Genomic DNA, 19,257 nt, shown 5'->3' on the forward strand with positions numbered 1-19,257 from the left:
GTAACTTGAAGAACGAGCAACTCTTAGCAAAAGCCCCACTGGCTGCAGAGATATTAAAATTTCTGTAGTTTTTTAAGTCCTGTACTTAAAATTCCACGCAAGGTGGCATTTGAAGGATGATCTTAATTTTAGTCTTTTTCTGTCTTCCCTTTCTGAGTCGCGGCTTACTGCCATAGGTCTTACAAATGCCTTCGATGGAAGCGGCTAGCAAATGCACGCACGCTTTATTCACCCGATGCCACCCATGAATGGGATGGAGTTGTAGCACCAGAATCCCCTGATCTAAGACGATGTTGCTGTCACGCAGCGGTTGTTCAAGAAGATCTTTGCGTAGCCTGCTTGGAGAGCTACTCCTGCTGTATCCCGGGGGGATTTCTCCGGCGTCTGCTTCGCAGCGCGCACCGCCTTTCGCAGCGCTTCCGAGCGCACGCCGGGGCACGCGAGCGCTAGCAAGGGCTCTGCTTGCGCAGCATCGGACCCGAGGACCGAACGAACGAGCCCTTCCCGCGACAACTGTTAGTCACTCGCCTTTCTGCAGGCGGCGGAGCTCTGCCGGGCGCTCGGGCAGCGCCTCGTCCCGTGCCCGCCGCCCGGGCTCTGCCCCGGTGGCGCGGAGGGGCGGCCGCGGCGGGGCGAGGGGAGCCGGCCGCCCGGCCCGGCCCGGCCCGGCCCGAGGCTCGGCAGCCCCAGCGCGGGGGGCCGCGGGCGTTCGCCGCCGGGGCGGGGGCGGCTCCGCTGCGGCCGCGCCGCCCCACGTGGCCGCGGGCGCCGGCCGCCCTACCCTGCTGGCGCCGGCGTCACCGCCGCCCTGGGCCAATGGGGGCGCGGCGGCGCGCGGCCCGCCAATGGGGGCGCGGCGGCGCGCGCGCTGGCGGCCGGGGGCGGGGCGGCGCGTGGGCCCCTCTGCTCGGCTCCCGCGCCGGCGGGGTCAGGCGGCGGCGGCGGCGGCGGCGCGCGCAGGTGCCCGGCGGGCGGCGCGGGGCGGCGGGGGCGGCCGGGCCGGGCCGGGATGGAGCGCGGCGCGGCGGCGCTGATCCGCGAGGGCTGGTTCCGCGAGACGTGCCGGCTGTGGCCGGGGCAGGCCATGTCGCTGCAGGTGGAGGAGCTCCTGCACCACCAGCGCTCCCGCTACCAGGAGATACTCGTCTTCCGCAGGTGCGGTGCGGCCGGGAGGGCGCACCGGGGCGGCGGCGGCGGCGGCGGGGGGCGCGCGGCGCCCAGCGCCATGCGGCGGGGCCTGGCGGCGCTGGGAGGGGGCGGGGGAGCGCGGCCCCGGGCCCGGGCCGGCTCCAACCCCGCTTCCCCGCTCTGCCCAGCACCACCTACGGCAACGTCCTGGTCCTGGACGGGGTGATCCAGTGCACGGAGCGGGACGAGTTCTCCTACCAGGAAATGATCGCCAACCTGCCCCTCTGCAGCCACCCCGACCCCCGCAAGGTGAGTCGTCCCCGGCCCCCTCCGCGGGGTCTTCCCGCAGCCGGGGCCTGCGAGCCGGCCCCGGGGCCCGCAGAGCGGCCCCCGTCCTCCCAACCGGCCGCTTCGGGGCTGCCGCGGCGAGAGGCGGGCGTGGGCTGGCGTTTCTGGGGCACCTACGCTCGGCGCTTGACAGAGCGTCGCAGGCAGCCCTCGTGGGCCCCCGGGGCGCAGCTCCAAGCGCCGGGGCAGGATGAGCCCAGAGGGCTGCTGGCTTTTCCAGCCGTCCTCTCCGGGCCGTGCTGTGCGAGTTCCCCCCCCGCCCCCGTGAGGCGGGCCCCGCTGACGGCCGGTTTTCTGCCCTCTCCTCTCGCAGGTGCTGATCATCGGTGGCGGCGACGGGGGAGTGCTGCGAGAGGTGGTGAAACACCCGACCGTGGAGTCTGTGGTGCAGTGCGAGATCGATGAGGTGCGTTGGGCTGCCGGCTGCGTGGAGGTGCCCTGGGGCTTCAGTCAGACGGGCAGGCTGCCCGGCAAAAAGCAGCCCTACTTCACAGCATCCACGGGAGCTGCTGCTTCACCTGCTGTCCCTTGTCAGCAGCCAGCGCGTTTGCTGCCGGTTCTGCTGGCGCGACACTGACAGCGCCACCTCTTTGCCTTACGAGTCATCGACGTGGCAGCTGGCTGCCTCTTTCATGTGATTTCTTTCACACACGTACGGTAGAGGCCCTTCCAGGCCAGCGTGGGCCAAGCGTGGGATCTGGAGAAGGAGAGCTCTGGCTGTGTGAAGGTGCTGCTTTTCCCTCTCCCCCAACGCGGGACAGAGCGCTGCTCCTGCCAGAGGAGGATGGTCGCTTTGTTAAGCCGTCTCCTGCGACTGAAAGCAGGAAACAAGCGGGGGGTATTTGTTTCCGTGATAAATGGGCTGGTCCTCCTCTTGGTCAGTTTGTTCTGATGTTTTACTTTCTTAGAAAATTTTGCTCTCTCCTCAAAGCGAGGCCGTATTAGGAATGGGAAACGCTGCTGTGTGAGACTGCGTACCCTGTCTGCCAAGCTAAGTAGGCATATGTGCCTGGTTTCGAACAAGCACTGCCTGACACCAGCATACTTTTTTGTTTCTGCCAGCTGTGTTCAGTAGAGTTGCTGGGCCTAGGGCAGTGGCTGTCTAACCATTGTAGCTGTTTTAGAGAGAAAACAGTATCTTATGAGGAGGTTGATATAATGATTATAGAGCAGAGGTGGGGATATTTCTCATCTTGCATCCAGAAACCTGCTGGCATGGTTTTATTTAGGAAGAAGGGAAAAAAAAAAAAAAAAAGTCAAGATCACCTTTGCAAGTGATGTCCGCAGGGAAAAGGAGCACAGAGCAGTCAGATCTGTAATCTTATTCTCTTAGTTCCTCAGGGAGCTTTTGAAACTCCAAATTCTTCTTGTTGAGTTTGGCAAGGACAGACCAACAGTGTCACTGAACCCTGAGGCCGTAGGAAAGGGCTGAGTGTAGCTTGTTGGCTGAAGATGCTGACAGCTCTTGAGGATCTAGCGAGGCAGTCAGATTTGTGCTGAAGGCGTGGAAGGAAATGACTCATTGTGCTGTTCTTTCAGCTGCAGCTGCACAGTAGCCTGAGAAGTAGCTCCTTGTAGTGCCCACTGACCCACTCGTCCTCTCTGTGTTGCAGGATGTGATCCAGGTATCTAAGAAATACCTCCCAGGGATGGCAGTGGGGTATTCCAGCGCTAAGCTGACCTTGCATGTGGGAGATGGTTTTGAGTTCATGAAACAAAATCAAGAAGCCTTTGATGTGATTATCACGGACTCGTCTGACCCCATGGGTAAGAATTCTGGCCATAAAAGGGTACTGCTTTCCATATTCCTCCTCCTTTTCTCTTCCGCCTGCCTCCTGGAAGTAATGCCAGCCTGCCCAGGCTCCTTTCAGGTGAAAAGACTGTCACTGACTTGGTTCTTTTTGTAGAGAAAGGGAAGGATGAAGACCAGAAAATTGTATTAGCAAGGCTTCAAGCCAGCTGTCACGTTTCTGTCCTCAAAATTAACGCCAGCAGCTATTGCTTCTGGCAGAGAGTTGATCCTTGAGTCCAGTAATCCCATGGGGGATACAGCACCGTGCTGGCAAAGAGAGCTTTGCACGTGTGCCCGCTAACGAAGCAGTGAAGCAGTGGCTCCCGCGCCGTTGGTGTAGCTACCCAGCCTAAAGATGGCTGTAGCGAGGTTGCTGTATTTCTGAAGGGGAAAGCTGAGGTAGAGAGGGACCAAATGGAGTTACAGTGCCTCATGTTAGGAACCTAACGACGAGTGCCTGAGTCGCCTTCAGTCTTGCTATAGTCAACACAGAGAAAGGCATCTCTAAAAGGCAGTTTGGAGCAGGAGTTCAGTTTAAACAATGCTTACTGAAGCAAGAGGCAGCTTCTAGGACTTTCTTTGATAAAGGTCTTGGGCTTGCTATTGAGCAAAGCTAAAATCCTGACGGTTCTGCTGTGCTAGGTGCAGGCTGGGGTTCACCCAGGGTCAAAACTTTTTGCCCCTTCCAGATTATCTCCAACACTTGCGATCACTGAAAAGCCTTTTGAAATGTCTCTTTTCCAGTGCAGTCCCTGTGCAGCCTGGGCATTTGGAAAACTCTCGGAAGCCGACCATCTTAGTCTCTCTCTAGACATATCTCTTTACTCACTTTTCTCCCAGGTCCTGCCGAAAGCTTATTCAAAGAATCCTACTACCAGCTGATGAAGACAGCCCTGCGAGAAGATGGGATTCTTTGCTGCCAAGGTGAGGATGCTGTCTCTGGGCAGAGGCTGATGCCAGATCATTGCATGCCAAGTGTGAAGCACAAAGGGGACTCTCTTCTTGGGGAGACATGACGCAGGGAGTGAAATCCATTTCAGCTCCCAGGTACAGGAGCATTTTTTATCTGTATACGTCAGCTCGTTACCTGCTGGACTGTGCGTAGTAAAGCTGGCATAAGGGTCTTATCTTGCCTTTGAAACCACGTGAGCTGTGTGGAGTAGAGCAGGTTTGGACTTGGAACCACTGTTAACCTGGCACAGGCCTGTGCAGAGAAGAGGGGCAGCTCTCACCTTGCATCCTGTCTTCCTTTCTCCCTGTAGGTGAGTGCCAGTGGCTGCACCTGGATCTCATTAAGGAGATGCGTCAGTTCTGCAAGTCTCTGTTCCCTGTTGTGGAATATGCCTATTGCACCATCCCCACATATCCCAGCGGGCAGATTGGCTTCATGCTCTGCAGCAAGAACCCGGTGAGTTTCAGACACCTCAGAAGTGCCCTTTTCCACTCCGTGAAAGCACCTGCAGAGCCTGCCTCAGGCTGTCCCTTACAGAGCTTGAGCTGTGGCACTGGACTCTCCCAGCTGTGGGGCCTCTAGGCTCACACTGGGCCCCACCTCCGCCAGCCCAGGGTCCCAGAGCTGTAATGCAGCTTGCTGGGTGCTGAATGAAGTGCAGAATTGACCAGTAACGTAACCAGTTGCCTTCGAAAAGGACATGGTTTTCTCTCTAGTACAACAAACTTAGAAGGGAGGAAGCCACTACCAGTTTCCAGAGCCTGTTAAGGCTTTGGCGTATTGATGCTGGCTGTTATAACATGGGCACCTGCTCGATAAGAATCGGCTTGCGACTGGTAATCTGCTCATTCAGAGGCCTCCAAGTGAGAGTCAGTGCTAGGATGTGGGCTGGTAACTCTGTGTCAGACCACTGAGGTCTGCTCTCTTCCCAATCTGCTGCATTACAGCAAGCCTGTAACGCAACTGTCACGTTGGTTTAGGGAGCCCGCGGCACTTCTGCTGCTCTGTTTTATTTATCTGGGGCGCTGGCAGCATGCACTGTGCCTGACTTAACGCAGATGTGGATTCTGCTCCGAAGAGCAAAAGCCTTGTTTCTTAGATGCTCAGGCACAGTCTGACAGCTTCATCTGGCACATGGCTCACATGCAGTCTGACCTCATACGCCGACATCTGTGAATAAGGGCTAGTCACATGAGGTATGGAGCGTAAACTCCAGCCCTTGGGGCTGGAGCTGTGCAGAACCTTTGACCTCATACTAGAACAGAAAGTCATCTGTTTTCCTACGAGCCCTCTTGGTTCTCTGCCATCAATCGGGAAGCCTGTCACACAGCCTTTTGCTCGTTACCCAAACGCTACAGAGCTATCTGGCTTCTTTATTGCAGAACACAAATTTCCGGGAGCCTGTGCAGCAGCTCTCACAGCAACAAGTAGAGGAGAGGAGTCTGAAATACTACAACTCTGACATTCATCGGGCAGCTTTTATTCTGCCAGAGTTTGCACGGAAGGTAAGCAAGGCTGCACTGCTTTCCTCCATCAAGGACGAGGTATGACTTTTCTTCAGCAGGAGTGGGAGTGTACGGGACTGAGGATTTCCTGCAGCCCTAAAGGCTTCCGTGAGCAAGTCAGAGCAGGACAGCATTTTGTATGACATAGCAGAGTATGAGTCAGTCTGGGAAGACTGGAGTTCAGTTTGGAACCGTTCTTTGGGTTGATGTCCCATGCCTTCATGGCAGATCACTCCTACTTCACCGACCAAAACTAAGTCCAAGAGCCTGCAGAACTGGTGTTTCCCATTGGAAAGCTCCAAAAGTCTTAGATAAAATGTGGTGGTTGTTTCCAGTGCAAACCAGAGGGTAAAGAAAGGATGCTCTAGTGTTGTCTGCCTTCTTGAAGGATAGTCTGTATTTCTGCATCGTTCTGTCATCTCCTAACTGGGTTGCAATTGCAGGTTCCAGAAAAAACCTCCTCAGAGTGTTCTAGGGATGAAGGCAAATGCCGTGGTTGTGTTTCAGAGCCACGTTTCTGCTGAGGACTGGTAGAGCTGCAGCAGGGTCCATCCTGACACTTTTTTGTCTTTGGCTGTCTCCAGGCCTTGAGCGATGTGTGAGCCTGAGAAACTGCTTGCTTCCTTCAAGTTGGACCCTGAGATCGCCAGTGATGTGGTGGGGACCTTCCCAGCAGACTGCAGATTTGCTCTCCACTGTGTGGGATTGTTTAACCCTTTGCCAGCCAACATTCCTTTTGATGATGTGTTAAAGATGATGGGGCATAAGCCAGATAAGACTATCGCAAAGGTCCAGTGACTTATTGCGTGGGGTCAAAACCGTTACTTCCAGTACTGGAAACGCAAGATGTCTTCTTCCTTTCTCTCCTCCCTGCACCCATTCTAAATTCTTCCCTTCCTGCGTCCCCCTCCCACCTCCACCCCTTGCAACTGTCGTGATATATTTATAACTGACATGTATTTCTGTCTGGTGATCTTCTGAAACCTGGGAAGAGTCCAGAAGGATCACTGACTCAGCCTTAAGCACAGAGAGTGAGAGCTTTGTGCGCAAAGTTAGCTTGCTCTCTCCTAATAGGAGCTCCCTGCTGCTGAGATGTTTTGACTGCTAACGGGTCTGAGCCTTCATGTCTCGCTGCCCTTCTGCGACACCTGCGCTGTTCTGCAGCGCGGCTGGAGAAGTCACAGTGCAAACTGTTGCCATTCACAGTAGGTCTCCCTCCAACCCTGATGGAGTAGCAGTATTAAACACCAGCCAGGCAGGCTGGCAGCAAAGTCTTGTGGCTTTTTTTTTTTTAAATTGGTTGGAAACAGAAGTGCTGAGGTACTAACAGGCTGACTCCTGTTCTTACCTCTGCTGTCAGTGGTTCCAAAGAATGTTTATCAATATGGTGATAGGCGCTTTATATATATAAATATAAATATATATATATAAAAAACAAACCTTAGATCCATTGCCTGCTGTTAAATACTGATGCTGGGGAGTCAGTTGTGCTGACAAATCTCTCATCTCAGTCATGCTGAGATGCCTCAGGCCTGGGTATTTGTTAGTCCTTAGGAGGCATCATTACTTCTAATGCTGCCTCCAGAACCCCCAGATGCATAAGTTGTTTTTCGTTGTACTCTGTTGTGAGATGGATCTGCCTCCACGTCTTTACTTTTGTTTTAAAGACTCCATACCACCGTTGTGCAGTGGGTATCTTCCCAGCACAACCACTGCGCGGTTGTCACTCCCTTGCAATCAATTAAACACTCGGCTCTGGTTAAGGTGACATCAGTGTGGGTCGGTGTGCTTCTTTGGGGAGAGTGTGGGGGTGGAAACAGATCCTGGAAGTTTGCCGTGCTTGTCAGAAGACATCCAGGGGCACTCTGTAGTTGGTCTGACTTCCTCTCTCCCTTGTCTCTAGGGATGACAAGTTATCATCAAAAATAAGCTCTGAAGAGTGATCCCATTGCATGTTTTGTATTGTAACCTGACTGCATAATAGCTCCAGCTTCTGTCATCCTCTATGCTGCAGAAGTCAGTACCGTCTATCCAAGCTATTCTCTAGTCCAAATGCTGCCTCTGGTACAGCTTTCCAAGCTGTCTTCTAGCTGCCCATCTACCTGCTAGCAGCACGTAATTCCTGTCAATCACTGGCCCCGCTCAGTTGCACCATCCTTTTCTCCGCAAAAATTGCTGTGGCTTAGTGGCTCCGAGGGCCTGAACCAAGTACCGAACTCAAGCTGAACAGGCTGGGAACAGTCGCTAGGTGGCATCAGGAGAAGACAAAAAAGCTCCTTCTGAGGGAGGCTTTTTGGCTTGGTAGGCGAAAACTAGAAGGAGCAGACTTTTTTGCGAAGGTTGGGGTTGGGCTTTACCATAATTGTGACCCTACAAACAGCATAGGTGGTGCAGCCACTGTGTGCCTGCAGCGAGGGACTTCTGTGGTGTCAGTACCAACCCTCCTATGTTCTCCCCTTTCTGATGAGACTTACCACTTCTTTCCCAGTGCCCCCTTCTACTACCAGTATCAGTACAGCTTCTTTCTGGTCATAAGGGTTTGCAAAGCATTGCTAAGCTGCAGAGCTGAGCCTGGATCTCCTTTGTATTCCTGTGTTGAGAAGATTACACCCATTTTTGTCTCTCAATTGTCTGGGTAGCTGTCTCATTTCTCCCACAGCTACTGATTAGCTGGGCTATTGAGGCATTTTCATTGCTCAACTCTTGTATTTTTACTATAAAGAGCAGACCAGTAACGGAAGGCTGGTTCTAGCTAATCCTGTTTAAATAGCTGTGGGACCTGACCCCATTCAGCCCTTTATCCTTGACAGAAAACTACTTCTGGCACTTTCTCTCCCCTGGAATGGGAATCAAGACCAGGACTGTAGTCCAGGAAGGCCTTAGAGCAGCTGCCAACTAGTAACAAGTTCAAGCCATCCACCCACCCTTGGTCAGTACAACAATGCCCAGGAGGGAAAGAGCTTTCTCAAACCTGTTACGAGCTTTCACACAGCTAATGCTTCCTTCTGTTTCTCTGAGCTCTCTCCAAATTTGTAAGTTCAGTAAGTGGCCAGTGATGAGAGCAGGAAGACAAGGCGGTTTGCCATCCAAGTTGCACATACTCTGTCTGTAGGGTTCTAGAAACAGTTTCCGAGTCACTCCAAATCACTGTTCTTTACAGGCAGTTTCAAATACTTCAGTGCTTTGCAATAGGTGAAGACAGAGATCAGTGCCTGAATCAAGCACTCATTAACAATGCAGCAGGACAGGGAGCAAGAGTTTGTGCATCTCTAGCTAGTTCCATCAGAGCAGCTCTGAGCACTTTATGACTGTTAGTCACCCCTGTGCTGAGAGCTGCTACACGGTCTACATTGCTGTTTAAGCTGCTGGAATGGTATTTGGCATGGCAGTCATCTCTCAGGCAATTGTGTCTACAATTGATTATCCCTTCCACAAATGTATGAGGTCTGAGCTGTTAAGCTGCAGGCTGCTGCGGCCAAGGACCCTGGGAATTGAAAAGAGACTGGCGATTTGGGTAATGCCCAACAGGAGAAAACTAATGGGGCCTCGTATAGAACTGGGCACTGAACACTTGAAAGCAATCTTTGCAGTGTCTCCAGGTGGACAACTAAAATACTCGAGTAACTTTTTCAGAGATTTAGCTGGCTTTTGCCCAGGGCTAGTCAAGTAAGGCTGTTCATAAGCAAAGATCCTCAAAGATGTTTGTCTAGACATGCTGCAGTCATGTTCCAGCATCTTACTAAGCTAGGAGCATATGAACAGGGATAGGCTTTGTCCCAAGTAACGTACAATGTAATATCAGTCGGAGCAGGTGGAGACAAGCGAGGGAACAGGGCCTGATGGGCTTTAGCACATCAACTGCTTAAGCCTCTTGGTGCCTTTTGAACTGTGTCAGACTTCCTGCTCTGTGGTTTACTCATTGAACTAACTCAATTTTTAGAAGTTCAGAAAAGAGCTTAAAAAATTAAGAGAAATCTCTTGCCTGTATCTCTTGAGCCCTTTCAGCCAGTTAATTGGCATGAGTGTCGTATTCATCCAGAGCTAATATTATTGAGGCCTGGCTGAATTATTGATGGAGCTTGGCTGGAGCAAGAGACTGCTGAAGTAAGAATGACAATTCATCTTTCATCAGAGAACAGCAGCCTCAGTAAGCAAACAGTCAAAAAAGTAATAACAAGTGCCACCAAGTTGAGGGAAAGTTCCTTTGATAAAATGGTGGGAGAAGAAGAGGGAAAAGTGTGGACAAAAGCGTGAAACAGCAGCTCAGGTCTAGCAAAAGAGACAGGCAAAATGTTGTTAAAAAGTAAGAAGAGCAATTTAACCAAGTTAAATACTGGGAAGCCTAGGTGACGCTCTTTCCTCGTCGTGCATAGGATGGAGTTAAGCGCTTTTAAAATATGCAAAAGGTGGGGAATTAGAGCCAGGGAATCTCAATTATAGCACAGTGATGGGTGAAGCAGATAAAGGCGGGGGGGATTATTATGAATCTTGGGGATCTCGGCGGCAGGCCTTTCAAGGCCGCCAGTTCCGTGGCTAAGGGGGTTTGAAGTGCCGGTGAGGGCCGGGGGCTGGCGGAGCGGGGACCCCGCAGGAGGGGGCTGCCCTCTCCTTGGTACTGAAGGGCTGCTGCAGCAGCCCACGGCCGGGCATCTCCGGGAAGGAGTTTGCTTAACAAGGCTAATTCCGTGTGCCAGTTAAGGGCAAGATGACGTATGTGGTGACCCTGCATGTGTTTCATCCCCCTTCAGCTGTAGGGGAGGAGTAACCAGAACCCCACGCTACATGGAACGCGTGAATTCCTGTTTAAAGCTCTCCCAGTCGAGTGGTCCCTTCCGTGGTGCTGGCAGTCCCGCGTGTGAACGTCCCTGGTGAGCTCTTTCTGATTGAATTCCCACAAGGCGCAGTGCATATGCAATCCCTCAGGAAATCCAAATGGTAAAGAAACATTTCCGTCCAAGTCTTATCCAGCCAATCTTGCCACCAACGGGACGAGTCTGGTGTAACAGAGGTCAGTTTGTATGTCAGTAGGCAGTAACCCCAGGCATCCTCAGCCTGCTTCACAGCCTGAAATGCCTCCTACTTGGAGCCAGGCAAAACATTTTCAGTGGAAAATAGAGGTATTTTGAAATAGAAGCGTTTCATAGCATGTAGTTATTTTTGAGGAAGATTTTTGGTGGAATAACTGAAATGTTTAACTTTGCATGCATTTTAAAATAACAAAAGGCTTGGAGCATATTACTGAAGCGTTACACTCGCCCTCCCTTCATCCTCCTGCAGTCCCTTTGGGGTCGGCAGACAGAGAAGGTAGCACAACTCCCCCTGCTCCACCTCCCTAGAGAGCTGTAACAGGCTTGTAGTCGTGCGTGCTGTGACAGCAGCGTCCCTGCGGTACTCCCCTCCTCCTCCCTGCACCTGCTCTGCAGCTCTTATCAGAGATGAGTGGGAGCAGTAGGCTCCAGCCCACGCTCACGCAGTCTATTCCTTCGGTCTGTTAGATTAGTGCTGATGAAAAGCCGTGGCTGGAACGGCCACCTGCATGCTTCTCAGAGGCCCCTGGGGAGCGCAGTGCGAGGGAATACTGCAAGCCTGGCCTGATAAATGAGCTGTGATTTCAGGCCCATGAACAAATTGGTTTCCCCTTCCAGGAAGGCTCACAACTGTCAGCTGACTATTGCTTTATTTATTGCATTGGCCTTTGCAACTAGGGTCTCTTGAGGGCAGAGAGAAAGGGTTCCAGTGACAGGAAAACAGAAGCATTTGAACCCTTCCTTCAGCTGCAGCTGAGTGCCTCACCTTTGGGAACCAGACTTTCTTCTGGAAGCCTGATGCAATTCTGCTACGTGCTTCAAGACATGGTGATCTGAACCCAGACCAGGCAACAAATGGGCAGAAGACAGCAAATATCCAGGCTACAGAGGAAAGTAATTGAGAAATTATTTCATTCCTTAATGTGGCATTTGGTGCCAGACATAGTCTTAGCTTTTGTATTCCAGCAATGCCCAGTCTTCGCTGCTGTACAGACGCACTGAGGAGAGGTCAGGGACCTCTTTCTTGAAAGATAAAACCTCTCCCATTGCATGTTGCTTGTGCACCCTTAATCACAAAAAGATGGAGGTTGTCTCATGTGATTGTGTAAGCATATTCTGCTGTATTTCTGAACCCACTCTGCGGCTCTGCTGAAGCCATGCTAACAGTGAGCCAAAATCCTTGGATAGCCAGACCTTTTCAAGTTACTGTATGCTGAACTTCCTTCTCGAGCATCCCCACCCTTACGAGGTTCCCATGGATGTGTTCATGGGTATGCTGATTTCAGATACATCTACCCTCCCTGTAAAGCGTAGAAACCCACACAGTCCGTGTGCAACTCTGGACAGAAGAGAGCATCAAGGAAGAAGACTTCTAAAGGGGTGATTGAGATAACAGAGAAAGTGGTAAGAGGAAATCAAGGAAAGAATTGTCAGAAATGGTTATTCCTCCAAGGGAAGACCTTTAACCTTTCCTGTACAGAGTGATAACCTTTTAAGGGTTGGCAAAAAAAAACAGTTGGGGCCTTCTTAAAGGTCAGACAGCCAATGCGACAGGGAATAGGGAACAGTAGGAATGAAGAATAATCCTGGTGGTATATGTAGAACTCTTCCCAGTTACTAAAAAGAGCAAATTTTATCACCACGGAGTTACTTTACTTCCTTTGGAGAAGGAGATGGTGCTATAGCCTATGATGGGGAGATGGTCAGCAGTGGTGGTAGCAGAACCACCAGTGGTGGTAGCAGTCTCTGCAAAGGGGCCAAAGGACCAGAGCTTGAGGAGGACAGACTAATGTAGGGGAAGCAGCAGAGGGAATGTGAGGAAAGGGAAGGGCACTAGAGAAGATGGAGGCATCTGGAAAAGAGGCATCTGGAAAAGAGGCATCTGGTATTGAGGGATGCTGTAGCAGAGCCCCGAGGGAACTTGTTTGGATTTAGAGATCCAGTCCTGCTGTGGGCACTAGAGTGTAAGTGCTTTGATGTGTCCCTATTCCCCTCCCTCCCAGCTGGGAAGAGACACCCAGCCTTGGCCCAGGCTAGAAGTGCAGGTTTTGGATGCACTGTGCTCATCAGCAGGGCCACAGGTTTGGTGCTGGCAGAAACTCTCTCCAAAGCCAACCCCCTCAAGGGGTAACAATTATTTTATTACTGCCCTTTAATCCCAGGACAGATTCACAGCAGCGTGGTCACTGTTTACATCCCTCTGGGCCTCCCCAGAAGCTGATCTCTAGCTCAGCACATCATCCCTTTTTTGGTAGAAGAGCATTGACATACTTGTGACCCCATTTGCTCAATGAAGCTTTATAGAAAACAGTCCATTCAGAAGGCAAAGCTGCAAACAAAACCATATTTATTAGAACAAGCAGTTTGGTTAGACCAGATGGCCCCCAGCATGGAGACGTGGCTGCACTGCTTCTGCTGTCTGTCTAGCTTTTGGGCTAGTAGGCCCACGAGGTTTAGTCCTGCCTCATAACCAACAGTACGGGATTCACCTTCTGCCTGCCTGTCAGCCCAGGCACATCTCACACTCACAGGTACCTGCCCTTCGTTCCTCTTGAGCAACCAAGTGTGCTTTCTCCATTTGCTATTCTCCCACTTTTACCTCTCCTGGAGCAAATCGGCTGCGGGTCATTTGGCAAGTCCCTGTGATTTGTCTGCTTGCTGGAGCCTGATACTTCACTGCTCTCTGTCTCGAGCCCCAGACTGGCTGGGAAGTGTTTGACAGAATCCATTACGAAGGGCTAACACAGCAATTCTGATAAACTAGCAAGATCAGTTTAAAAGGAAACAGATAATGTTTCATCTGAAACTGGTGCACGGAAGCCAGCTCTCATGAGGGGGGGGGTGAGAAACAATGAGGTTACAAAGTTTTCTGAGGAAAATTCATTTCTAGAAATTGCTAGATTGTCACCTTTCCTCACAAGTCCATATGACTCGGAAAAGGTTTTTTCTTTTTACCTTTCAGTGAGGGAATCCAGCATTTCTTTTCAAATATGCATGGAAGTGATGGCATCTTTTCCCTCAAGAGCATCCAGGGTGGTGTATCTGGCATTAGGAGCTGGATTATTTGCAAGCAAAGCTTCATCATGCTGTTTCCAGGAACTGTAATGCTGGTAAGCAGTAGAAGCGGGGAACAGGTTTTTCTGCCTTCTGTTCTTACTTCTGCCACAGCATCCCCTTGGCCAAGTCACCTCCCTGTGGTTTTTTTTTATGTGCTGAATTAGGATAAATTAGGATAACAATTTACCTTTTGTTGTTAGGGTCAGAAGAGGACTTGCCCTGAGGTGAGTGCTTCTGGAGAAAGGGCTAGTGGTGAGATGGGATCTTAGCTCTGTCTCTGCATCTCACAGGCATGTGACAGTGGATGCCATCCCCACATGATGGGGACAATGCAAAGCAGATAGCAGTGCTTAACAGCACCTTTCGCTGGCCCACAAACCAATCTCACTGGTAGGACAGCATTTTGGGCTGAATTATTAACAGCTGCTAACCAGAGACCAGAAATGGTAGGAACTTACTCCAAGCAGCCTGCTGTCAGTGCCAGCATACCACGAGCCTTTTTCTGAAGCCTCGCTGAGCAGAGCAGCTCCAGCTCTGACCAGCCTTTCAGTACTTTGTTTTCCCTTTAATACATTTAAACCCAACATCGCCAAGTCAGGATTCACTGTGTTGACCTATACTTCTGGGATAGGTTCAAGATGTATTGAAACAAAACTAGGAACAAAAACCAGTAACCTCTAACTGGCTTCCAGGTAGTCTTATGTACATTTGCAAGACAGATTATATTACTGCATAGCTGCAGCTTTGTGTCCCCATGTTACCGTAAAAGGAAAGCCAGGCATATTGGCGTTACGCAGTGAGATGCATCACTGGATGCAGAGATCCAGATCCAAATACCCCTGGAGTCTGGAGCTGTTTGGACACACAGGCTGAGGGTCCAAGCCCATATCTAAGTACTGGTGGCCAGAAGTTTTACTTCTTCCCTATGAATCATCCAGCATTGGCCAGAGGTTTGTGCAAGCTGGTGGCCTATTCTATCCAACATTATGTTCCCAAGCAGAATTCAGCTAACTAGGAGAGGCACAGATAGTGCCTACAATTTCTCAGAGTGAAGAAACAGCATGTTACTGGAGAGTCCCAAACCTTTGCTTCCTCAGTCTCTGCAGGTCTGGTACATGGAAAGCCCAGAGGCACTGAAGTATCCCACTCAAGCAGCCAAGTGTTAACAACCTCTCCAAAGTCTAATTTGCCTTTGATATAGACTTAATTGTTTGCGTCACCCACTGGGCTAGGGGGAGGGCTATAAAAGGGGCTGCAGCCATTGTCTGAGGCAGAAGAGAGCCCAGAAACAGCTCCCTCTCCCAGTCTTCCTAATTCAGCACAGTAGTCACATCCTGTACATCATGCAGCTGGTGGCCAGCCTGGTGTCCGTTCTGCTGCTGGTGTGGAGCGTGAAAGCCACTGCACTGCCCGGAGAAGAGAGACTCGCAATACAGAACACTAGGGTGAGTATAATGCACCCTGTGCAGGAGCTGGGTGAGGTGGGAGCACACAGAAGCAGGCTGCAGCCAGGGGAGGGGTAATAAGGGCAATTAGGCTTTACCTGATGCAAACAGCTCTTCCACCCCTCTATATTCCAAGGCACTACAGCTTCATGGACTGCTGAAGCACGGGCTATTACTACAGCTTACTAGCCAGTTTATTTAGGAAAGGTACCAGGGCAGATGCCAGAGAGCTGCAAAAGTGAAGTCTGAGCTAAGCAAAAACTGGCAAACAGAACAGAGCAGAGAGGAGAGGGAAAAGGAGAAAATAATATTGCTGAAAGAATGCAGCATGAGAGAATAAAGCAGAGTACTAGGGAGGGAGAGAAAAGATACGTAATTGGTAAAATGATCAAGGGAGATGATATTTTAAATAGGACTCATGGGAAGGACAAATGTTTAAAAGATAGGTTCAGTAGGAAAGTAACAGAGGAATAATAAATGAAGTAATTATATCAGAATAAAATTGCTTTTTCCAGAGTAGTATTCACAAGGGGAGTTATACTGACATAGTTCTGCTAGAATAATTACACTCTGAACCAGCACAGCTCTATGCAGTGGCAGAACTTATTATAGCAATATAATTATCCTACCAACTGGCAAAACTCTAATATTATAATGGCTATAGCACTATAATAACTTTGTTTTGCTGGACTATTTCCCTAAGAGGCCAAAGGGGTAGGAAGCAATAGCATAACATAATCACAAGCAAGTGCTCTGTTCTGCTTGCCCTCGCCCCGCAGTTTTCTCACCTGCGTGTTCCTTGCCATCCCTGAGGTTCCTCTGAGCTGTGGTTAGTCACCCGCACTCTGCCAGTCCGGTTCACAGCTGTATCCATACGGCTGCTGTTATTTCAGTCCTGCAGAGGAGCTACCCACAGAAGTGAAGGATCCCAGTGCTGGTTTCAAAGGCACTAACTTCTCCTTTGTGCGTATCCACATCAGTTTTTCTGTCTTAGTGTTGGCTCCAGCTCATCCATCAGTGTCTTACTGCTTCAGGAGTGGGCTCACATCCCATTAACAACAAAACTGGCTGTGAGAAAGAAACGTATACAGTGTGAGGTGCTAGGGCTAGCATTCTGTTAGAGATCAGGGCTTCTGCAGCTGGCTGGGATTAACCCTTCTGGGGATAACTGTAAACTTTCAGCTCTACATTCTTACAATAACAAATCCAGTACTTAAAAAGTAAACTCTTTCTGGTGCAAATCCTAGCTGCTGGGGAAAAAAGAAACAAGTTGTATGGAATAAATTGGTAAATAAGCCTTTGGTAAAAATTAATTCAAGTGTAATGACTCTTAGCCTTCTAAACGCTGTTGCTTACAAAATAATGATATAATTATAATAGACCTAATGATTCTCTTTAGAGCGTTCTACAAACGGAAAACTTGTTAGATACTGATGAACCAATCCCTACGGTCATCACTGCTGTAACTCAGACAAATGTTTTAAGTATGAAGAATATTGGGATTTTACTTACAAACCACCATAAAATGCATAACAATGCAAAAGAAAGATCTGCGCATTCTGGCACACTGGTGGATGTAGTACAGGGAATTGAGCAGCTACCCAAAGGTCTGCCACAACCCACCGGTGCTAACATCTCTAGCTGCTGCCAAAGAGTCTTGATCTCTTGCAGCTTGGGAACAGCTATAAGCAGAAAGGATGTTAGCAATGGATTAGTGCAGGGGAAGAGCTGCCTAGTTTCACTAACAGCCACAGCCGATCATGCGTAAGGAATACCCCCTAACAGCAGGCTGAGCTTTGCCTTCCCCACCCGAGTCTGAAGCTGCTGGCTCTGCTTGGAGCAGGTTATTTCAAAACATAGCACTTACAGCTAGGAAAGAAGCTTACGAGGAAGATGCGACCCAGCAGACACATTTAGCTGGGTTCCCCAGGCCCAGTCCGTCTCCCAAAGGCTCAAGTCATTTCTGTACTTGCAGCACAGGACTAGGAATCAGGATGGGCACAAGCTGGCTTTTATCTTTTCTTCTGCTATAAACATAGCATATAACTTTTCTGTGCCTCAGTTTCTCTTGTGTGGAAGCAGGGTTAGTTAATAAAGCTAAGAAAGTGATTAAAAAATATCCATAAATATTCTGTAATGTAAACTCAAAATGATTGCTGCTGCCTGTATTTATCCATCCTTTGAGTTGCTCACCAAGTGGTCCTTAGCGAATGCTGGTGCTGACAGAGCCAGCGGATAGATACAGCAGTCCCAGCAGTAAACATGGCATTTGTGAGAAGTGACACAGAAATGTGCTTCCAGGATTCCCATCTGCATGGGAAACGGGATCTGTTCCTGTCAAACCATCTATCCCAGCTTGTCCAGTACCAGCTGTCTCCACTAATGAGTCACAGAGACCAGGAATACTCAGGCAAGAGGCAATTCCTCAGATTTGCTGGATGTAAAGTTAGGAGAAACAAGATAACTCGCTGACGGAAATCCCTCAAGCCCCAAACCACAGGCTATGCTCTTTCGTATACTGCTATGGCAAAGGGATGGAGATCCGCAACTCCTCTTTCATTCTGCCTTCCCCCGAGGTCAGGCTATTGAAATATGGGTTCTTGTTCTTGAAATACAAGCTGCTTGTCTCCACCAATTAAATATTTTTAAATCGTCTCTCTCCCCACCAACACAGCCCTCTCCTTTGTTACATTTAATTCTCAGCATTTTACAGTGGGTTGCAGCCCCCCATGTGCTTAGTTTAATATTGCTCAGGACGACGTGCCTCTTCCCCGACCTTCCCACAGAGGTTGCTGGGCAGTCGGAGAAGTGAAGGGAGCACAGGCTTACTAGGAGAGAAGGCAGTTTGGCATTCAATGAAATTTAATTAGTGCAGACAGCAAGGGACTTTACAGCCAATTCTTGTCTATTTGTTAGCAGCCCTTTTCCAGCTGTAACACGGCACGCGTGCCTCTCCCTGTGCAGCCAGCTGAGCTGGACAGAGGACAGGAGAAGGGAGGAGTGACCTCTGCAGCCACAGATTCCACAGCTTTGCCGATGGGAAAAGCATCGGCTCCGAGGGCAGGGCACGAGGGGAGGCAGGGAAATGAGAAGGGACCCACGGGGGACGTTCACACCCTGCAACAACCCCCTGCCTCCACGGCTGTGGGGAACAGGGTCTCCATCTGTCACTTTCCCCTGCTCTCTGCTCGCAGGAACAGAGCACAGTCCGGAAAGACGCCATCCTGAAGATGCTGGCGGGCCTGCTGGACAGCGTGGACGTGGGGCGTGAGGTGGCCTCCCCGGACGTGGAAGAAGAGGGCAAGCTGGAGGAGGAGCGGGCAGTGCTGGGGCGGCTCGCCCAGCTATCGCAGCGGGACCGCAAGGCTCCCTGCAAAAACTTCTTCTGGAAAACCTTCACCTCCTGCTAGTGCCACCCGGCCTGGCCCCAACGGGCCGCCCGCCTGCGAACACCCCCCCTCCCTTCCTCTCCCCTCGGCCGCCCAGTCCCCTGAGCTCCCTTCCTTTTTCTTCTCCACCCCTGAGAATAAAGCATGGCGCCTTGGGGACTGGTCTCTGCCTCTCTGCGCCCAGCCGGGACGGGCTAGGGTGGGCCGGGGCGTTCGCGGCCGCACCGGGGAAGACGGACGGGCTCGGCCGCGCGGGGGCCGTCGGGAGCCGTTGGAGGCGGCGGCCATCTTGCGGGGCGGCCATGGTGGGCGGCGGCCATTTTGGAAAGGGGGCTTCGCAGCGGCGAGGTATTGAGGGTGTGAGGTGGGGCTGTGGCGGGGGCTGAGGCTGTCTTCCCCACCAGGAGGAGCCCCGCGGTGGGAGCAGGGGCGCAGCCGCCCTTAAAGCTGCTGCAGCTGCCCCCTCGGCCTCTGAGGGATCAGGTGGGTGCACACATCCCCTCTGTGCCAGGGTGGGCAAGGTGAGGCCCCAGGCCCTGGGCAGCAGGTGTTGTGCCCCGTGGGGAGGGCCCTCTGTGCTAGCCCTCGGCCAGGCTAAGGTGCTGTGCGGCAAT

General features: G+C 51.2%; 2 protein-coding genes across 5 annotated transcripts; both read left to right on the forward strand.

Moving 5' to 3' along the window:
* The first annotated feature begins 937 nt into the window (after positions 1–937).
* On the forward strand, positions 938–7,493 carry SRM (spermidine synthase). Its single transcript, XM_075520388.1, has 8 exons — positions 938–1,155; positions 1,317–1,437; positions 1,790–1,882; positions 3,090–3,243; positions 4,109–4,192; positions 4,531–4,676; positions 5,603–5,725; positions 6,310–7,493. Exons 1-8 carry the CDS (start codon positions 1,010–1,012, stop codon positions 6,325–6,327), a joined length of 885 nt encoding a protein of 294 aa, XP_075376503.1. The 5' UTR covers positions 938–1,009; the 3' UTR covers positions 6,328–7,493.
* Positions 7,494–7,630: 137 nt separating this feature from the next.
* CORT (cortistatin) lies at positions 7,631–18,790 on the forward strand. 4 transcript variants are annotated; one of them, XM_075520390.1, is made up of 4 exons: positions 7,631–12,132; positions 13,715–13,862; positions 15,159–15,254; positions 18,449–18,790. In XM_075520390.1, exons 1-4 carry the CDS (start codon positions 11,963–11,965, stop codon positions 18,662–18,664), a joined length of 630 nt encoding a protein of 209 aa, XP_075376505.1. In that variant the 5' UTR covers positions 7,631–11,962; the 3' UTR covers positions 18,665–18,790. The 4 variants fall into 4 exon arrangements, with proteins under 4 accessions (XP_075376505.1, XP_075376506.1, XP_075376507.1 ...); XM_075520391.1 differs by having other exon boundaries at positions 7,631–11,646; positions 13,719–13,862; XM_075520392.1 differs by lacking the exon at positions 7,631–12,132 and having other exon boundaries at positions 12,153–13,862.
* The last annotated feature ends 467 nt before the right edge of the window (positions 18,791–19,257 follow it).

This window comes from Mycteria americana, chromosome 18, assembly GCF_035582795.1.
Source record: "Mycteria americana isolate JAX WOST 10 ecotype Jacksonville Zoo and Gardens chromosome 18, USCA_MyAme_1.0, whole genome shotgun sequence".
Classification (NCBI taxonomy): Eukaryota; Metazoa; Chordata; class Aves; order Ciconiiformes; family Ciconiidae; genus Mycteria; species Mycteria americana.